The following is a 19942-nucleotide window of genomic DNA, read 5'->3' on the forward strand; positions in this document are numbered from 1 at the left end:
TTTTCAAGATTCTGGTGTTCTTGTGCTCAACGTTAATGGCGTCTTCGTCGGCTGACACCAGTTCCCTTTCCAAAGGTTCTCCAGCCTCATCTCTCGTAGCTCCGAATGTTTCTCCCCAACTTTCGTTGAAGCTAACCAGCTCCAATTATCTGCTATGGCAAGCTCAGTTCTTGCCGCTACGCAAAGAATATGATCTTTTGGGATATGTGGATGGTTCGTTTTCAAGACCGTCATCCACCTCTGCAACTTCATCATCAACAACCACATCTTCTTTGGGATCGGCAGGACCAGATGATCTGATCATATGATCTCTCTCTGAGAGTGATGTTTCACATGTTGTTGGTGCTGCTACAGCCTTTGAGGCTTGGTTGAAACTTGTGCGTGTCTTCGCACCATCCTCAAGAACGAGAATTATGGATTTAAAAGATGGTCTGTCTTGCCTACAAAAAGGCTCCAGTTCTGTGACAGATTGCCTTCTTCAGGTTCGATCTCTTGTGGACGCTCTTGCAGCTATTGGTCAACCGCTACATGATGAAGATCTCGTTCTTGCTGCCTTACAAGGTCTTGGATCGGAGTTTAAGCTACAACTGTTTGCCTGCCGATCACATATCTTTCGTTAAACTCTTAGGCTTACTCCTTAGCCATGAGAGTTTTCTTCAATCAGTTATGCCTGATGCTTCTTCTGTGATACCCACTGTGAATGTAGCCTCGAATGGTTCATCAACTGCTGCTTTTCGATCTCATGGGAATCGTTCAAATTTCTACTGTGGATATCGTTCTTGATCTAATCAGAATCATTGATACTACAGTCAAAATCATGGCAATGGTCATAACAATGGAGGATCTGGTTCTTGTTATGGTTTTTCTCCACCACATAATCAAAATCGTGGCTATGGTTGATCACAGAATTATTCTCCACAAGTTGGCTCTTCCTCTGGTTTTGCCTCTACAGAGTCTCGTCAATGTGAGCGCTCCTCTTCTCCTACATTTACAAATCAACCTCGCACTTCTTGTCATATTTGTAGCATTGGTGGTCATAGTGCTATGCGTTGCCCTCAACTTTTTAATCAGGCCTTCTTTGGTATGCCAATGAAAACAACTTCATCCTATTCTACTTGGTTATTTGATTCTGGTTCTAACAACCATTTGACTACAAATATAAGCAATTTGGCCTTGGGCAATCCATACTCTGGTCCTGATCAGATTATTGTGGGGAAGGGACAAGGTCTGCCAATCACTCACATTGGTTCTTCAATTTTTCATTCATCTTCTAGTACATTTTAGATGTCAAATATATTGTGTGTCCCTCAGATTTATAGAAATCTAATCTTTGTTCAGAAGTTTGCAATAGAAAATAAAGTGTATTTTGAATTTCATCCTCACATCTTCTTTATCAAAGATCAGGTCACCAGGAGGACACTATATCAAGGCCAGAGTGACAATGGTCTTTATCCAATTCAGCTCTCACCTTCAACATCCTTATAGTCGTTTGCTCTTGCTGGTGTTCGTGCCCAGCGGTTGATTGGCACAACCGTCTCGGCCATCCTTCCTGCAAGATAGTGCGCTCTGTTCTTGCTCGTTCTCAGCTCCCTATTTCCAACAAACATCCAATTGCTTGTGGTGCTTGTCACAGGTCAAAGAGCCATAGACTTCCATTTCAACCTTCTTTTTCAATAAGTACCTCTCCTTTAGAACTGTTACATTGTGACGTTTGGGGGCCAACTCCTGTTATGTCTCATGATAAATTTTTGTATTACGTCATGTTTGTGAACGATTATAGTAGGTACTCTTGGATTTATCCAATGGCTTTTAAATTTGATGTGTTGTGAATTTTCATTTCTTATAAAACCTATGTTGAGACCTATTTCTCTTGTAAGATAAAGGTTGTTCAAAGTGACTGTGGGGGCGAATTCCAAAAACTAACTCCTCTTCTATGTTCTAATAGAATCTCTCAACGTTTTTCATGTCCTTACACTCAGGCCCAAAATGGGGCAGCTAAGAGAAAACATCGACACTTAGTCGAAACTAGCTTAGCCTTGTTATTCCAAGCTCACTTACCTACACAATTCTGGAGTTATGCTTTTCTTATTGCTGCCTATTTGGTTAATCGACTACCCACTTCTCTTCTTGGTCATATTAATCCATTAGAGCGCCTGTTCAACACTTCTCCGGACTATTCTTTTCTGCAAATTTTTGGCTGTCTATGTTACCCATGTCTTCAGCCATATGCTCATAATAAACTAGAACCCCACTCCAAGCCGTGCGTCTTTTTGGGTTATTCATTTAATCATAAAGGTTACAAGTGTTTTGACCTATCTTCTAACAAACTTTACATTTCTCGTCATGTTCAGTTTGAAGAAACTATTTTCCCATACTCTACTCTCTCTTCTAATTCCTCAAGACATGTGGATATCTTATCTTGGTTTCCTAGTTCTCTACCTAGTATTTTTCCTTGTTCACACAGGTCTCTCTCATCACAAGGCATTACTAAGACTGCTCCAGAGGGCAAGCCCATTTCAGAACCCACTTGTCCATCACTTGGAGTTCAGCCACTTGTTCCCACAACTTCACTAAGCCCATCAACTCATAGGTCTTATGATCCACCCATTACTTTCAATATGAACTCCACTCCCACATTTGATCCACAACTTGCTTCCACAAGCCCATCAAGCCCATTAACCCATATAACTCAGGATCGATCTACTTCCACTTTTGACTCTACTCACGTACCTGCTCCGCAAACCCGCTCCAGTCCATTGTCTTCCTCACCCGAGCATCAAGATACTTCTTTAGTTCCTCACCATCATATGGTTACACGATCTCGCACAAGGACTTTAAAACCACTATCTCGGTTGAATCTCTCTGCAACTAAGTATCCCTTGGCAGATTCAATTGAACCAACCTCAATTTCTCAAGCCATGAAACTTGCTCTGTGGCGACAAGCGATGGAAGAGGAATTTAAAGCACTTCTGCAAAATGGAACATGGATGCTTGTTCCACCTACTGGTTCTCAAAATCCTCTCGTGTGTAAGTGGGTATTCAAACTTACGAGACATTCGGATGGGTCGATTGAGTGGTATAAAGCTCGTCTTGTAGCTAAAGGTTTTCATCAAAGGTCGGGACTTGACTATAACGAAACATTTAGTTTTGTAATTAAATCCTCTACTATCAGGGTTGTTTTGTCTCTTGCTCTCACACATGATTGGCCCCTAAAGCAGCTTGATGTCCGAAATGCTTTTCTCCACAGCACATTATCGAAGACAGTGTTTATGACCCAGCCCCCTGGTGTTATTGATAAGGATCGATCTGATCCTGTTTGTCTTCTAAAGCGTTCTTTATATGGCCTTAAGCAGGCTCCTCGTGCCTGGTTTAACAGATTGAGCACGTTTCTCGTTTTGCAAGGTTTTCGGTCATCTAAAACCAACACTTCTCTTTTCATATATCAGTCTCAAGGTTTTATCTTGTATTTCTTGGTGTATGTTGATGACCTTGTGGTCACAGGGAACTCTACCTCTGCAATATCTATGTTCTTTATATGGCCTTAAGCAGACTCCTCATGCCTGATTTAACAGACTGAGTACGTTTCTCATTTCGCAAGGTTTTTGGTCATCTAAAACCGACACTTCTCTTTTCATATATCAGTCTCAAGGTGTTATCTTGTATTTCTTATTGTATGTTGATGACGTTGTGGTCACAAGGAACTCTACCTCTGCAATATCGGCTTTGGTTAAGTCATTGTCAAAGGAATTTGCTCTTAAGGAACTTGGGGACCTTAGCTATTTTCAAGGTTGAGGTCTCCTGCACTTCAACTGAATTGTTTCTCTGTCAAAGGAAATACATTTCAGATTTGCTGCATACAACAAAAATGGAGGGTGCAAAGCCTGTTTTTACACCAATTTCATCTACTCCTCTTACTGTGACCATTGGTTCTCTATTATCCAACGGTCATGAATATCGTCATGTAGTGGGTGTTCTTCAATACTTGACCATCACTCGTCCGGATATTAGCTTTGTTGTTAATAGAGTTGCCCAGTTCATGCATTGCCCAACAGATGTTCATTGGGCTGCGGTTAAACGTATCTTATGCTATGTGAAGAACACAATCACTGAGGGTCTTCGCTTCTGCAAATCACCTCTTCTTCTCAAAGCATACTCGGATGCCAACTAGGCCTGGTGTCCCATTGATCAAAAGTCGACGATAGGCTATGCAATTTATCTTGGCTCAAACTTGGTTTCCTGGTCTTCAAGAAAGCAACTGACTGTATCGCGCTTGTCAACGGAGGCCAAATATCAGGCTCTTGCCTCTGTCACTGCAGAACTTGTGTGGTTACGATCGTTGTTGCATGAGCTTGGATTCTTTCTTGATGGCCCTCCTGTAGTTTGATGTGATAATATCGGGGCAACGTACCTAACCGCGAACCTGGTATTTCACTCTCGATCGAAACATATTGAGATTGATTTTCATTTTGTGAGAGATATGGTTGCCCGTCAACAGCTAGTTGTTTGTTATATTCCAACTTCTGATTAGGTGGCAGATGTTTTTACAAAAGGGTTGTCCAGACTATGGTTTCAGTTTCTTAAAAACAAGCTTCATGTTGGTGAACCACCACTGCGCTTGCGAGGGCATGTTAGACATAAACCACCATAGTGTGTCTCATAGAGCTGTAGATACATATTATCAAAACTCATGTAACAATATGTGATTACACGTAACAACCCACGTGAGAGTGTTAAGTACTAATGGTCTTAACCATCACCTGTGTATATATATATATATATATATAATCCTCTGATCGGTGAATATATGAAAAACCATTCTTCTACAATGGAAAATGTCCGGTTTGGTTATGTTTATAAGGTTTTGTAAAGAGAGATCGAGTATGTTGACTTGGATGGGAGGTTGAGCAACCTTTCAGATATTGCTCGACTTGGAGTCAGTTTGTGATCTGGGCATGGATCTGTATCAATTCCATTGAGCGTCTATAAATCTTTTACGTTCTTTTGGGCTATGGTCATACTGATCCTCCTATTCAACCACTTCAATCATTTCCAAACATCCAATCGCATAGTATTTTCGAGACATATGAGAGTTTTATCATTTATGTATGATTCCTCATCCATTCCACTTTCCAATATAAGGGGTTTCAAAGAGAAAATCCTTTCTTGGGTCCTAAGCTGACCCTTATATTTGGCTTAAGGTCAACAAAGTATATATTAAGGAAAAAATGAATGAAATGCAGAGAGCTTAACTGGGCAGGAAAAAAAAAAAAAGCACAAAAAACTCAATTGCCTACTCCACTTTCGGCATTGTCATTAGCAGAGAGGGAATCACGACTAGCAAGAAACAACTGATGCTAGTTCAAAAATCAGGTGAATCAATGGATATAGGGGAAACAATGGACAATTCCTTTAGGTCGTTAAAAATTGATGATTTCACCACCAGGTTCGATGATCTAGTACAGCTATCATCATACCTTCTATGGCTCCTTTCCAACCAAATCTGGTGAAGACTAGAAAATCCAAGCATACTACATTTTCTTAAGAGGAGAAACAAGAGCGTTCCTTTTCCACAAAGAAAATAGTCCTGAATAGAGAGGAAACCATACCATATGAAGAAGCTCCTTCCACATCATTTCTGCAAAGCGACAGTTCAGAAAAAATGAGGGTCATAGACTCCGTACCCGCATGACATAACAAATATCTAGAAGCCAAAGGGACAGCAAGCACCATCACCTTCTGTCGGTAGGAAGTCCACCATGAACCACCAGCCACCCAAAGATTGATGCACGAGGAGAGAGACCTTTAGCCCAAACCGTGTTGTGCCATAGAACCTCCATTGATCTAGAATGCAAACCCTCCCATGCAGAGTAGACAAAGAACATACCAGATTAAGGGACCAGATCCTTTGGATTGGTTGCAAGCTCAAAGGAAGGGAAAAATTCTGAACTAGAGTGCAGATGTTTTGTAGAATAGGAGAGGTAACTTGCAGAAGATCCCATTCCCCATTAACGGTAAAATATGCCACCTTTGCCTCTAAGAACTGATCGTGAGAGCAATCAATGGATTCTCTAATGAGAGTTTCAGATAACCATCTATCTGACTAGAAAGAAAGTTTAGTGTCATTACCCACCACCAACCTCTCTTTTGATTCAACAAACCTCCATATCTTCTTGACTTTATGGAAAATGGAAGAGCAAACATAGGTTGTTTTGGGGGAACCTGTCACTAGAGAAACACCCTCTCAAGAAGGTCGTCACCAAGGAATCATCTGATTTAATGTACCAAGCTAGTTTCGCAAGCATAGTCATGTTGATATCCCTAAGTCTTCCAATAACCATTCCACCTTCCGATTTTGGTTTGCAGATGACTGACCACTTCACTATTATAGCTCTTGATGTCTCTGCTTCCCCACACTAGATAAAATTTCTAATCCATCAAATAGAAGCCGATGCCACAGATAAACAGCAAAGTTATGAATGGGAATGCCACTCATCTCAAACTTGACTAGCTCCAGTCGACCAACCATGGACAACATTTTTCTCTTTCACCCAGCCAAAGGGGTCTTGAAATTATCAACTAGTGACATGATCAAGTCTTTCTTCACCCTCCCTACAGATTTCCATACCGAAGTATCGGGTTGGGAATATGAATTCAGGGATATTAATAACCTCTTTGATGCGGCGCTTTCTTAGCAAAGGGATTTTCCCACAAAGAGCTTGCTCTTCTTCATGTTGATGATTAGCCCAAAATAGGATTGATACTTGTCCAAGAATCTTCTTTGGTGATTCACCCCTCTTGAGTTTGCATTAATAAATACAAAGATATCGTCAACGTAAAGTAATTGTGAAAGAGTAGAAATATTCTTTGGCCATGGCAGAGTGCGAATTTTCTTCACCAACAATAGACCACTAAGCCCACGGCATAACACCTCTTCAACAATAATGGACAAGATGGGGGAGAGAGGGTCCCCTTAGCGAAGACCCCGCTCCGGCCCAAAGAAACTAACTGGACCACCATTAATCAAAATTGATAACCAAATAGATTTCAAAATCTAATAAAGACTGACAATTAGGGTCTGAGGGAACCCAAATTTGTGTATCGCATCAAATAAGACAAATGGGGTGGAACTGACTCACCCTAAAAGCACCAGCCACCTTGGGGATTAGAGTCACAAAGTTCAAATTCTGCACATCCAAGCAGACATCTAGCCCTACTATAAAGAGCAATCCAGTGCACGAGGCTTCTGCTACTGCAAGGTCTAGGAGGGGCAAGTGTGTACGCAGCCTTACCCCCTACTTCGTAAAAGAGGTTGTTTCCAAGTTTTGAACCTGTGACCAACAGGTTGCAATAGTGCAACTTAACCTTTATGCCATCAGTTCACCAACTACTTTTTTTCGCTAGAAGATTCAAGATATATTAATATGAAAAAAATATGATGCAAGAAGGAAAAAAGAAAATCAACTTGGACTTAAGAAGGATTCCTAAAGTGAGAAACCCACCTTCGGCATTGCCATCAGCGGGATAAAACACTCAAAGGAAACCAACCTAACAAAGGGAAAAGAAAAAACTATTACATGAATCTGAATCTGGGACACCTATTGGCATCCATCTCCAACTCCAAGGACAGCAAAGGGGACCACACACTCACTGGATCCGAAACATCAAACTTAGCTGCTGATTTTGCCAAAAAATCGGCAATCATATTGACTTCCCGATGACAGTGAGATGTCTTCCACTCAATAGAGGCCAAGAATGGCAAGAGGTTCCTCCACCTTTGAAGCACAAGCCATGGAACACACTCTCGGGAAAGGAGGATCACCACCGCCATAGAATCACATTCAATCCAAAGCTTCTGCACATTGATGGATCTAGCATACTCCAAACCAAGAATCACTGCTAGAATTTCAGCTTCAAAATTAGTTCTTACTCCTAGGGCTTCTCTGAAGTTAAGGATCACCTCAGCCTGCTCATTTCGGAAAACACCCCCTGCTCTAGCTTTCCCTAGATTACCAAATGAACAACCATCAGAATTTAGTTTTATCCATCCTGAGAAAGGGGGGCACCAAAATATTTCCTTAGGTTCTCTTCTCCTTAGGCTCACCCATTACATCTGGCCCTACTATACTCCAACATAATAAATAGAATAAGTCAGAGAATCCATCAGGAGCAGAGGCACTTGACGGATCCAGATCAAGCATGGAGGCCTTGACTTTATCCTCAAATTAAGATATCAGATATTGTTTTCTCTCATTTTGATAATCTTAGGGATGCAATCAAGGATCTCTGGCGCCACCACCCCCACACTTTTCTTGTGGAAGATTTCAAAATGGCCAGCAACGGATTGACCTATACCCGTTGGGGAGAGGGAGAGCTGAAGGAGAAGAAAAAAGCTGAGTAGATTTAACTATTGAGGATTAGCATGTAATAGTAGCTGTTTTCGATTTTCCTAGCTAGGTTCATAAAGTGGCATCGTTCGAAAGAGTGACATGGTATTTTGTTCAACGAATCAACATGGTGTGACTATTTTGGTTGTCAATTAGCTTCTTTATTGTAATGCAGCAGCCTTAGCTCTAAGTACAATAAAAAGGAGGAAGAAATTATTAACTTTTTTTTTTTTTAAGGAAATTATTAAAAATGATTTGCTCCATCATAAAATGAAATCATTAAGGATAGGGAGTAAAATATCCGTCATAACAAGGTCTAATTATTTTTATCAAAAAAAAAAAAAATGTTCTCTATTTGGGAGCCTGGTTTATGCGAACATCCCTTGTGTCTATCTCTCTCATTTTATAATAAAGGGTAGATATGCCATTTAATAGGAATAACATATGGGTGCACTGGCCATGCTCCAAACAGAAAACACCTCCTCCAGAAAAATATTTCTAAGTTGTTATCAAAACTAGTAATAATTATTTATGGTCGACCCCCGATATCTAAAATAATCACTTTGAGGGATCTCCCTCTCCTCGATTTTCATAATTTCATATCTATCATAGAATGATTAAAGTTGTGGAGAGAGAGATCCAATAAAGTGACTATTTTATATATATAGGGCCAATCATAATTAAAGAAGGTAACATAGAAGATGATGTTTCATTGATAATTAAAGTGGGATGAATGACATGGAGAGATGCATTCAGATCTTGTGTGACCAACGTATCCCTTTGAAGTTTAAAGAAAAAAATTATAGGACTGTTGTGCAATCAATTATGATGTATGAGACAGGAAAGTTGGGTAGTTAAGAAAGGTCATATACAGAAGTTATGTCTAACTGAGATGAGAATGTTAAGATGAATGTATGGTGAAACTAAAAGGGATAAAATAAGGAATGAGTATATTAGATATGATTTGGGAGCTGCCTCGATCAAAGACAAGCTCTGTGAAATTCACTTGATCTGGTTTCTTTGACCATGTTGAGGACGCTTCAATAAAGAGAGTGATCTGATTCAAATTGTAGATACTAGAGACAAGCCTAAAATGATCATAGTCAAAGTGATGAAGAATAACATGCATAGTCTTGGTCTTGTACCCCTAGTATTAGGGGTGTCAATCGGTCGAGCAGGGCCAATCTTAGTCAGGCCTAACCGGGCCTAGCGGTGTGAAACCCTTGCACCGTGAACTCCCGTTTACTTAAATGGGCCTAGGTTTGGGGTGCATGTTATGGTTTGTAATCGGGTCGGTCGGTGTCACGCTTTAATCAGGCTACCTTAAATGGGCTACGGACTTACTTAAGTCTAAACATGCTCTAAACGGGCTCTAAACTGGCTCTAAACAGGCTCCCCCTAAAATCCTTTTTTTTTTTTTCGCTAGAAAGTTATTATATTAAAATGGAAGAAAAAGAAAGAAATTACAGAGCTACATCAAACTGAGAAAATAGAGTGAATCAAAAATAAAATCGATTCCCTGACCCCCACCTTTGGCATTGCCATCAGCAGAGGAAAGAGAATCCCACTAATCAAATCTATAGTTTGGTCTGCCAACAGCATCTCTTCTGATGAAATCCTTAATGTCTAGAAATGTCTAGAAATCCTTAATCCCCTAAAATCCTTTTTAAGTGGATTAAATGTCTAGAAATCTTCCATTTGAACATAGTAAAGGTCATCCAAAAACTCTCCACAGGTAATCATATATGAGATCATGGTTGTTTCTTACATTAAAAAAAAAAAAGAGAGAGATTATGACAAGTACCAAAGTGATTGTTCTCCACAAGAATTGTCTGCCCTTTATCCACTCCCTATTAAAACATCTCAAAAGACCCTATTTTATTTTATTACAAAGTTGGATGTAATACTGCGTTCAACATCATCTATCATAGATTTTTAATTACAAAGTCTTTATCATACCCTGCCCTCAATATGACACAGTTACGTCGGCACTGGGCACCTCACCGTATCCAGTCAACCTGTTTTCCCTAGGATCCAGACTCTGGGTAGTCCACAACACCACAATACCTAACTAGAGATCATAGTTGCTGCATACACCATATGTACAGTACTAAAATTCATAGCCATCCAGTGTCTCTACGTGATATCATTTTTATATTTATAGACATAATACAGTCATCCATATCTTATAGTTATCCACATATATTACAGTTATCCAAAATATCATGGAATATTTACCCAATATATGTCATCTCTCAAAAAGAGCTCAGATCACCAAAAGTGATCTCTGCCGAAGCTTGTATGTACACAAAAAGAATGGTCAGTGATATCGCTACTCCTTAGTAACACTGGCCTCTATAGGTACAATTGTCACAGTCACAGGTAGGTCCGTGGTCGAGTTCATCTGCTTGAATTTAGGTCATGTGATCCATGGCCATTGTCTACAGAATACCTCCATCGTCATCTATAGGATCAAAATAAAGGGGGAGTGAGTATGTCATGCTCAATGAGTGATGGGGGAGAACAAACACATGCATCCATATGCAATGCATGCTCCACACATATAGAATGATGCTCATGAGTCCATTTAATTAACTATTCTCATCCCCTAGTCCATTACTAAGTCTTATCACCTATGGGTATAGTGCTACGCAATAGAGATGGCATACCCTACCTTGTACGTTCGGCCTCAGGTATACAAGCTCGTTGCGAGCAAGAGTTAGCCCTGGTCATAGCCTCGGTCCCCCGGCTAACCCCTAGAGGGTAATCCCGTATAATAATATCCACCAGGCATATAGTACATCGTATCTTGTCTCACATCCACAATTGATATCACACATCTCATCACAGGTGCACTACTAATCAGGAAACCACATAAGTCGGGATTAGTCTGTACCTAACCCCCTATGGACAAGGGGTGTAACACTTAGGATTGTGATACCTAATAACATACTAGATGATGCACAATCAATTCATCCATTTCACACATGCATGCATGGGCACCTGCTCGTGACCCATCTCACTTACCTTACCCTCCATGTTTCCATCACCATCATTTCATCATACCACAAATGCATAGAGGTAAGTGCAAATGCAGGAAATAAATGTATATGCATCATTATTACCAGTGATGCATGTACAACAATAATAAACACGCCAAAAGAATTAAGATAGAGGGGCACCCACTCACCTTGGTAGTCAAGGCTAAGAAATTCACTCCTTTGGGTTGAGCAGGTTCTTACACTGCGATTCAGATTGCCTAGTTCACAGAATATTTGAAGTATCAGTTATATAACAGAGTTCTATATCCACCCACTTGTTTTAAGTGAGATAAAGATCTAGTCTGCCCTTTCTAATTTCTCAAATTTTCCTTTACTGTTGGGGATTTATTAAGAAATCTCCTTTCAGGGAAAGGGGTTTCCACTCATACTTGATATCCTCAAGGTCTGATGAGATTGCAAGCATGAAACTTTACCATTCTAGATCACACTTTCATAGGTTAGATGTCTTTGAAGTCCCTTTTTGGTTTCTGCTATGTATTCCCCAAATTTTTTTCTTCAATTGACCAATAACCTATATGGGTTTACTCAATTTTGATTAAGTGGGTGAACTCCAAATTTCAGAAAAATTTTAAAGACAAATAATTTCATAAATCACCAACTTTAAATTCCATTCAATTGATTCAGAATTTCCTTATAATCTTACAACATGATAGTACAAAGAAATTAGGAAGGGCACTACCATGCTTTAGATTAAGGTTCAATGATAATATGCCCATGTAATAGTTTTCCCACTTTTCTTTATAGGCTTATAACCGAATTGACAGATATCTGGGTCGATTCCATCAATTGGGTTTCCAAAATCTGTGGAGATTAGGCTTCTACTCAGAATTTATAAATCCTAAGCTTATATTAGCTCAATTCCTATTTATTTCCTTGTAAATTGACGAATATCCCTTTGCAATTTTACTTTAAATCATGAATTAAGATTATGTTTTGGGTTTAGGGTAGAACTTTATCTGCCCATCCCTATTTGGCCTTAATTCAGGAGGAGCCTTATGGAATGAAACCTCTTCTTCTCATAGGAATTGCAGGAACCAATTTGGTTGCTGATTAGTTTTTCAATCTTGCTGAAATTGGGATTATACAACTAAATTTCACAAACTTTACACTAAATGCTCTATTCAGCCAAATCAGTGATTTTAACCTATTAATATCATAGAAATTTTGCAACTTCAGAATTACACTGGGTTAGCTTCTTACCCGCACAATGGATCTTCTAATTGCTGTCTCAGAAATCTCAACTCTTTCCTTATCTCTTCTTCCTCTCTTCTTTCCTTCTCTTCTCTTCTTCTTTTCTTCTTTCTCTCTTCTTGTTCTTGCTGCGCAAGAAATAGTTAGGGATTTAAATCGTTGTTCGGTGGTCTCACAAGAATTCAACACTTAAATGACACTTGTTTATATATATATATATATATATATAGGTAATTATATAATCCTCCACCTAAATGGGCTTAAGGCATTTTTTGGTGGGGAACATATATATAATATATACTTATATGGTATTAGGTTCATATATATATATATATATATATAATTGATTATATAATACAATAATATATGTATATCTATTGTACCAATTTTTTTTTTATTATTATTTTTTTCATTATTAGAAAAAAAAGGGGAGAAGGGGGGTTCACATAATAGAGAAATGTGAGGGGTCCATAGAATCTAAATATTCTATTCTATGAAGCTAACCGGCTGGCCTGTTAGTTCCAAGGGTCTCCCACTTGTTGGGTTAAAACCCGTTCTTTTATAGTCTATTCTAGTATTTTGCTTTCCGAACCCCCTGGTATAGGTTATAATTTATCCGTTGACCCATGTTTTCTGTTGGTTCCTCCAACACTGTTGACAGGATGTACAGGTGCAAATGGGGTCATTCTTCCCCTTTTGCCATTCCACTGTTGCTCGCCAAGCCAATATTGACCTTCGCTGCCTAGTATTCTTGCCTGTCCACAGGGAAGGTTAATATATGAAATTAGGGTATTACAGTTTTTACTATTATTTTGTATTAGTAGTGGTAAAATAGGTGTTTAGGCAGTTTTAAAGGGGTGGGTCAATTGGGCTAAATGGCTCGGTTCAAGCGGGCTTCTTAAACCAGTTGGTCCGATCGGGGGCCCGACGGGCTAGTAGCCTACACTGTAAAACGCTCATTTATTATACGGTCCGGTTCACGTTAGGCCTTAAGCAAGTCAGGCTCGATCGGGCCCACCGGTGCGGGCTCAGGATTGACACTCCTACCCAGTATGACCTTAGATAGAGCCTATTGGAGGGCAAAGATACATATAGCCGATCCCATTTAGCTGTGATTCTCCTAACTTTTTTTATTGTGCCTCCTTCCTCTTACTTTCATATTTTCATCCTTCTTACCTTCATCTTTCAACTCTCATCTTTCCTATATTGTTTTGCATGGATCCATACAATCAACCCCATTTTTTTTTTTGGTAAAAGGTCATTAAATTAAAAGAGAACAGAGCAAAACAAAGAGAAATACAAAAGGACAGGCCAATCCCACTAAACCCACTTGCAACCTCCACCTTCGGCATGGCCATCAGCAGGGGAAACAAGCAAAGGCTTAGCCAAATCGAAAACGGTGCCTGTCCAACGCATCAGAAGCTAACTCATCAACTACATGTCTCGGGAACTCCACCGAGAATTCTGAATTACAAGATTTAGATGCTTTCCTAGCCAGAAAATCAGCGACTACATTAGCTTCACGAAAACAGTGAGTGATCTTCCATTGCACCAACTCCAAAAAGGAAATAACAGATCTCCATTTCTGCAGGGCAAACCATGAAATCTCCCTTCTCTGAACTGCTGAGACCACGGACGCTGAGTCTGACTCAATCCAAACACCCCTAGCATGATAGTGTCTAGCTAGCAGAATACCCTCCAAGACTGCCTCAAATTCAGCTTCATATATTTGTTTGACTCCCAGAAAAATGCTAAAAGAGTCGATTACCTTGCCTTTATCATCCCGTAAGACACCACCAGCACCTGCATTACCTGGGTTACCAAGCGAACTTCCATCCACATTGATCTTCATCCACGCCCTGGAAGGCTTACACCAGTGAACCTCAAGAGGTGAAGGGGAAGTTGGATTTCTAATACTTAAACCTATCTTCCTGCAGGTCATCAAGTCTGAAATCGAACGAACTTCTTCACTTGATCCGTCACAGCAAAGCTAATAACAATCAACCCCATTAAATTGGGATAAGGCTAATCATATTCTATCCTTAAAATTTCATTAGCAACGGCTAATAACTATCACCTCAAAAATCCGTGGCTCAAGACCCATTTTGTTTCATTGGTGGTTAACTTATAAATGACATTACTACTAAAGAGATTTATGGCAATGGAATATTGTGTACCAGTGTAATGTATTTCATGGAGGATGTTTAGTATTATAATTATTATTATGTATTTATTATTTATTTATTTATTGCATGTTTATATGACTTATAGTCAGTGATAGGAAGGCAATTATTGTTGGTAAGGGCTAGGTTAGGAGGGTTCCTTGTGCCTTCTTACTTGGGACAGTAAAATGATCATCCTATCTCTCTCCATTGCCCCCAATACTGGCACAGGTACCACACACGCTGACAGAAAACCCTTCCCAAAATCAATATATAGGAATATGTTTTGTGTTGTTTGACTGATTGATTTATTTTATTTTATTTTATTTATAGGTTTTGTTGTACCGTTTCAAGGGCAAGTGAATTGTGAAAAGAATATCAAGAAAAAATGGCATTCTACCCAACGCTTTCAATGTTGTTCCCAAAGATCCTCTGCTTTAGGTAATAACGAAGGAAACGTAGAGATTCAATCTTCCAAGCAAGACAGGTTAGAGAATGATTATTCATCCAAACAAGAGGATGCTTATAATGGACCATTGGGAAAAATATACGCATTGTACAGATTTACTCGTCCATATGCTGCCATGGGCACAGTAAGTACTTGTAAATCACTAACCCTTAATATATGACTTCAAGATCAATTAAATTCTTTAACATGACTATGAAGCTTCGTTAATTTATGTGCATTTTGAATTATCAGGGTCTATCTGTAGCATCTGTTTCTTGTCTTCCCATAGAAACAATTGCTGATTTCACTCCAACATTTTTCGTAGGAGTACTAAAGGTGAGGATATGAACCTTACTAATTGTGGTTTTGGAGGTATTTTGTTAGCAGGTAGATTGATGTAGAGTGTTTTGATCAGGTCTTCGTATGAGAATGGTTGTCATACTGTGCCTGATCTTCACATGGAATTCATTCAATGTGAAAATCTATTATAAGAAAAGAGAGGAGAAGTGGATTCCATGTGTGGAGCACCTTAGGAGAACTATTCTCGTATGAAGACCTGATCTAAACTCGGATGAAGATAGATAGGATTGTCAAACAGCCGGTACAGTCCCCCTTCAGTCGGTTTATTTTTTATTTTTTATTTTCTTAAACCGGACTGATAAAGTGCTTATTTTACAAAAATGAAAACGAAACTGATATGTTCAGTAGTTTTTTTTGTTACAAGATTTTCTGGTTGTGATGGGTCTTATCGGGAAAGAACCTCTGCAATAATTGGTGATCCAAGTACTGGAACACCTGTGGATACATGCCCATGTATTGATGGGATGAATGTTTGTGATCCTCTCAGCCCTTAGATCACTAATTGGTGTTCAATTAATTGGAGAAGAGTTGAATCCTCTTATCAGTCAGCCAGTATGCTTCTGTCTCTTAGAAATTTATAAAAATAAAATCAAAACTAGATTGATAAGGAGTTTGGTCAATCAATTTTGGTTCTATCTAATTGATTTTGGTTGGTTCAACCCAATCGGTCTTATCATGTTAAAAGTGAGAAATTCGGATAGGTTTGTTATTGATATTTATGCCATTGTTTTTATTTTCAGGCTATTATCCCTACAGTATTGGCTCACATTTATTCAGCTGGAGTGAATCAAGTTTATGATATAGAAATTGACAAGGTAAAAACAATTTGTTTAGCTTTATATTCACATAAACTTTTGAAGCTTTTTTTTTTTTTTTTTTTTACGAAAATTTTCAAGCAATTAGAATCTCTATGTTGTTGGACTTAAATTTGATTTTGGTAGAATGTAACTTTCAATCAGTGGTGAGAGAAATCATTCCGTAGTGTTTTCATCAAAGATGATTGATCACTAGGTAGTATCTTGATAGGGTCATATGAAATTTTTTTATGCATTGCTTTCGTGAAGTAAATACGGTGGCAAATAAATTGGTTAAGCGCGTAGAATCTGCTCAAGTTTCAATTATTTAGGAGGAGCCCCCTCAGTTCAGTTTGGTAGATACCAGCTGGGACTTTCTTGGGAAGCCTCGATTTCATTTTAATTGAGTTGCTTCTTTATTTTTGGTTTATTTATATGCTGATAACAATGTCGAAGGTGGATAAATAGACTATTGCTTTTCTTCCTCTTCTTTTTTTTTTTTTTTTTTTTTTTTTTTAATTATTTGTCTGCCTTTGGAGGATTTTTTTTTTTTTTGCTAAAAGTCAGAAAAAGTATATATTGAATAAATAGAGAAATACAATCCCTAAAGAATGAGAGAAAAAACCCATTGAGTTACCTCTCTACATTCGGCATTGCCATTAGCAAAAACGTAACCCAATCATCGAAAAACTGGCTAACAAAATCTATATTGTGGTCTCATATTTGAGTCCCAAAATATTTCATGGAAAACAAAAGATGACACAGAGTTCCAACTTATAGTTAACCGAATTGTTGCCTTTGGAGTTTTGTTCAGGTATTCATATTCATTGATACTTTATCATCTTTCATTTCCTTTTGTGCATTTGTCTTCAATACTTTTTAATCTTTTGTACGTATGTAGGCTAACAAAAAAAATCTTCCAATCGCCTCTGAAGTCTTCTCAATCGAAACTGCTAAGACCATTGTTTGGATAGTCACATTGCTGGTAATATATGTCTTGATTGATATTGGAAATCAGTTACATTTTTTTCTCCGGTTTACACTTCCAGATACTTTGAATTAATTTGGTTATATACAATTAAAGATCCTAATACAAGATTTTGTTTTGACTTTTTATTTTGTAGAGCCTTTCTATGGGAGTCATGTCCCAATCCTTGGCACTTCTCTGCGGCATTCTTTCTTGCTTTATGTATGGAACTATATATTCTGTTGATGTATGTCTCCTTCATCCATTTCCAATGTTTGATTCGTATCATTTTCCAAATGAGACAGCCACATATAGGGATGAATACAATAATAGAGGAAATGAGAAAAATAAAAAGGGAAATAAATATCAAAGAAAAGAAAAAAAAAACTGATTTATAGGATAATATGTTTAAAATAAGATATTTCAAGAGAGGGAGAGGGAGAGGGAGAGGGGTGTCAATCTCAAGCCCACACTGATTTGACCGATCAGGCTTGACTGTTTAAAGACTGGCCCGATCTGTACTGATTATTAAACATGTTGGGCTTAGGCTCGGCCCGTTTATAAATGTGTATTACATGGCACAAGGGGGTAAGCCCGACGGTCGCCCGACGGGCCTAGCCCATTTACAAGCTTGACTTGGCCCGACGTGTTTAACCCGACCATTTATATGTATATTTTGATTTTTTTTTTTTAATAGAATAGGAGTTATATTGATATATTTATTAATTATTGAATGTAATTAAGTCTAATATTTTTTTAAAATTGTTGATGATTTAATAAAATATATTAAAGTATCTTAAATTTAAGACACTTAAAGACCGTTTAAGGTTTTATTGGTACATTATCCCGTCGAAGGCTCGATAATAGCCCGATTAGTCCGATTAGGAGAGGACAAATTAAAACCCAGAACCTAACTGAGTGCGACACAAGACTAACTGAAATCAACTCATTCCTTAAATAGGTAGGTCATGATCCAAGGGTATAGGCCAGCCAAACATGACTAGGCCCGACTGAGACCGACCTGGCACGACGGATTGACACCTCTTTATTATTGACTAAGACGTAGCAATCATATGTGTTGAACATCAAATATTGACTATGATATAGCATGAAAAATTCAAACTGTTATATTGATAAAATTTATTTCTTAATTCTATTGTCTTTGTTAGCTTCCCTTCCTTAGGTGGAAAAGAGATCCTATACTCGCTGCAGCAATCATTGGGTTCTGGAAGGGTATTGGTAGCATTATTCCCTACTTTATACATGCTCAGGTAATTAAACTTTTTACTTGTTTTTCAAATACATAATTGAAATTATACTTTATATGTTCTGTTTATTAAAGATATTAATTTTAACGAATGGTGATTGCCATGAAATATATAGAATTATATACTGGGGAGGCCAATAATTATTACCAAGTCATTGATATTTGCTTCAGTTGTAATGTCTCTACATGGTATTGCCATCGCAACATTCAAGGTTAAGTACCCACTAACTATATGAACTCAAGATTAGATTATTTCAATCTATTCTTTTTTGAATTATTTTAAATATCTCATGCAAGTGAACAATTTTATATCAAATCAAATCAAATTATTCCTTGCCCCCCAAAAAAAACAACAATTTCATTTGAAATCAAATTTTAATAGATCATGCTTTTGGGAGTGTAAACACATTAAACAACATCCAGAACTTCCTCCTCAATTAGAACTTCCTCTTCAATTATAAAGGTGATATAAGAAGGTGGGGAATCCCATTCAATCACAATTCATCTAAGTTTTACTTAATTAAAAAATAATTTAACTATCAATATGCACAATTTACTTAAGTTTGTATAATTAATTAAAGCGATTGTTTGAATGACATCTCCATTAGTGAATTTAGAATTTGACACTTTCTTCTAATTGCCAATCTGTCTTATTTTTAAAAGTCATTTAAGATGGATGTATAAAAGTGTATTCAAAATACATTAAAAGTTATTATATCATTGTCAAATGGTATCATTGTTATGCACATTTTGGAGTGCATATGTGAAATAATATTATCACTGTCATTGAAAAAAAAAAAAAAAAAGTATTATATTATAAAGAAAAAAAAAAGTAAGATTTCTAATTATTTGACACCTCAAGGCTCAAGGGGTGTCACTAACAAAATCACATTAGTTAAAGCGCACTTACTATCAAATGTAAAATGTTTGATGTTTCACTTATTTTGTCTATTCTCCTGTTCAACTCTTCAGTATTTCTCCTCCTTGTGAGTGTTTCAAACATTTCTCCTCCTTGTGAGTGCTTTGAACCTTCTTTTCTACCTCAAACCTCTTCGTTTGCCTTTCCTCTCTTGTACAATGGCTTCATCGTCCAACCCACCACCGCCAAACCCAATGATCATGAAGAAGAAGACGATCCGCTAGAAGTGGATGATATTTACATAAGAGCTGCGCTGGTCAACTGGGAAAACACTTTTGTAGGATACATCATTCCCGGCAAGGCCCACAGGTGTCAAGCAGTCTCAGAAGGTCTTATAGCTGCGTGGAACCTAGGTTTTTGGTTGACGTTTCTCTCCTACACGGAATAA

General features: G+C 38.1%; 1 protein-coding gene and 1 long non-coding RNA gene across 2 annotated transcripts in view; one reads left to right on the forward strand and one right to left on the reverse strand.

Annotated features, from left to right (window-relative positions):
• Positions 1 to 19942, forward strand: part of LOC122062797 (coumarin 8-geranyltransferase 1, chloroplastic-like) — a 27971-nt gene extending 8029 nt beyond the window's left edge. The window contains exons 3-10 of the mRNA XM_042626439.1: positions 15133 to 15392; positions 15500 to 15583; positions 16348 to 16422; positions 17303 to 17386; positions 17526 to 17615; positions 18538 to 18639; positions 18752 to 18824; positions 19608 to 19942. Of these exons, the coding sequence (XP_042482373.1) occupies positions 15133 to 15392; positions 15500 to 15583; positions 16348 to 16422; positions 17303 to 17386; positions 17526 to 17615; positions 18538 to 18639; positions 18752 to 18824; positions 19608 to 19942 (1103 nt within the window). The remainder of the gene's footprint in view (positions 1 to 15132; positions 15393 to 15499; positions 15584 to 16347; positions 16423 to 17302; positions 17387 to 17525; positions 17616 to 18537; positions 18640 to 18751; positions 18825 to 19607) is intronic.
• On the reverse strand, positions 10416 to 12765 carry LOC122062795. Its single transcript, XR_006135095.1, has 3 exons — positions 12647 to 12765; positions 11575 to 11643; positions 10416 to 10848 (listed from the first exon to the last, which is right to left on the reverse strand). It is a non-coding gene; the product is annotated as an uncharacterized LOC122062795 (long non-coding RNA).

Source organism: Macadamia integrifolia, unplaced genomic scaffold (assembly GCF_013358625.1).
Source record: "Macadamia integrifolia cultivar HAES 741 unplaced genomic scaffold, SCU_Mint_v3 scaffold1114, whole genome shotgun sequence".
In the NCBI taxonomy this organism is placed as follows: Eukaryota; Viridiplantae; Streptophyta; class Magnoliopsida; order Proteales; family Proteaceae; genus Macadamia; species Macadamia integrifolia.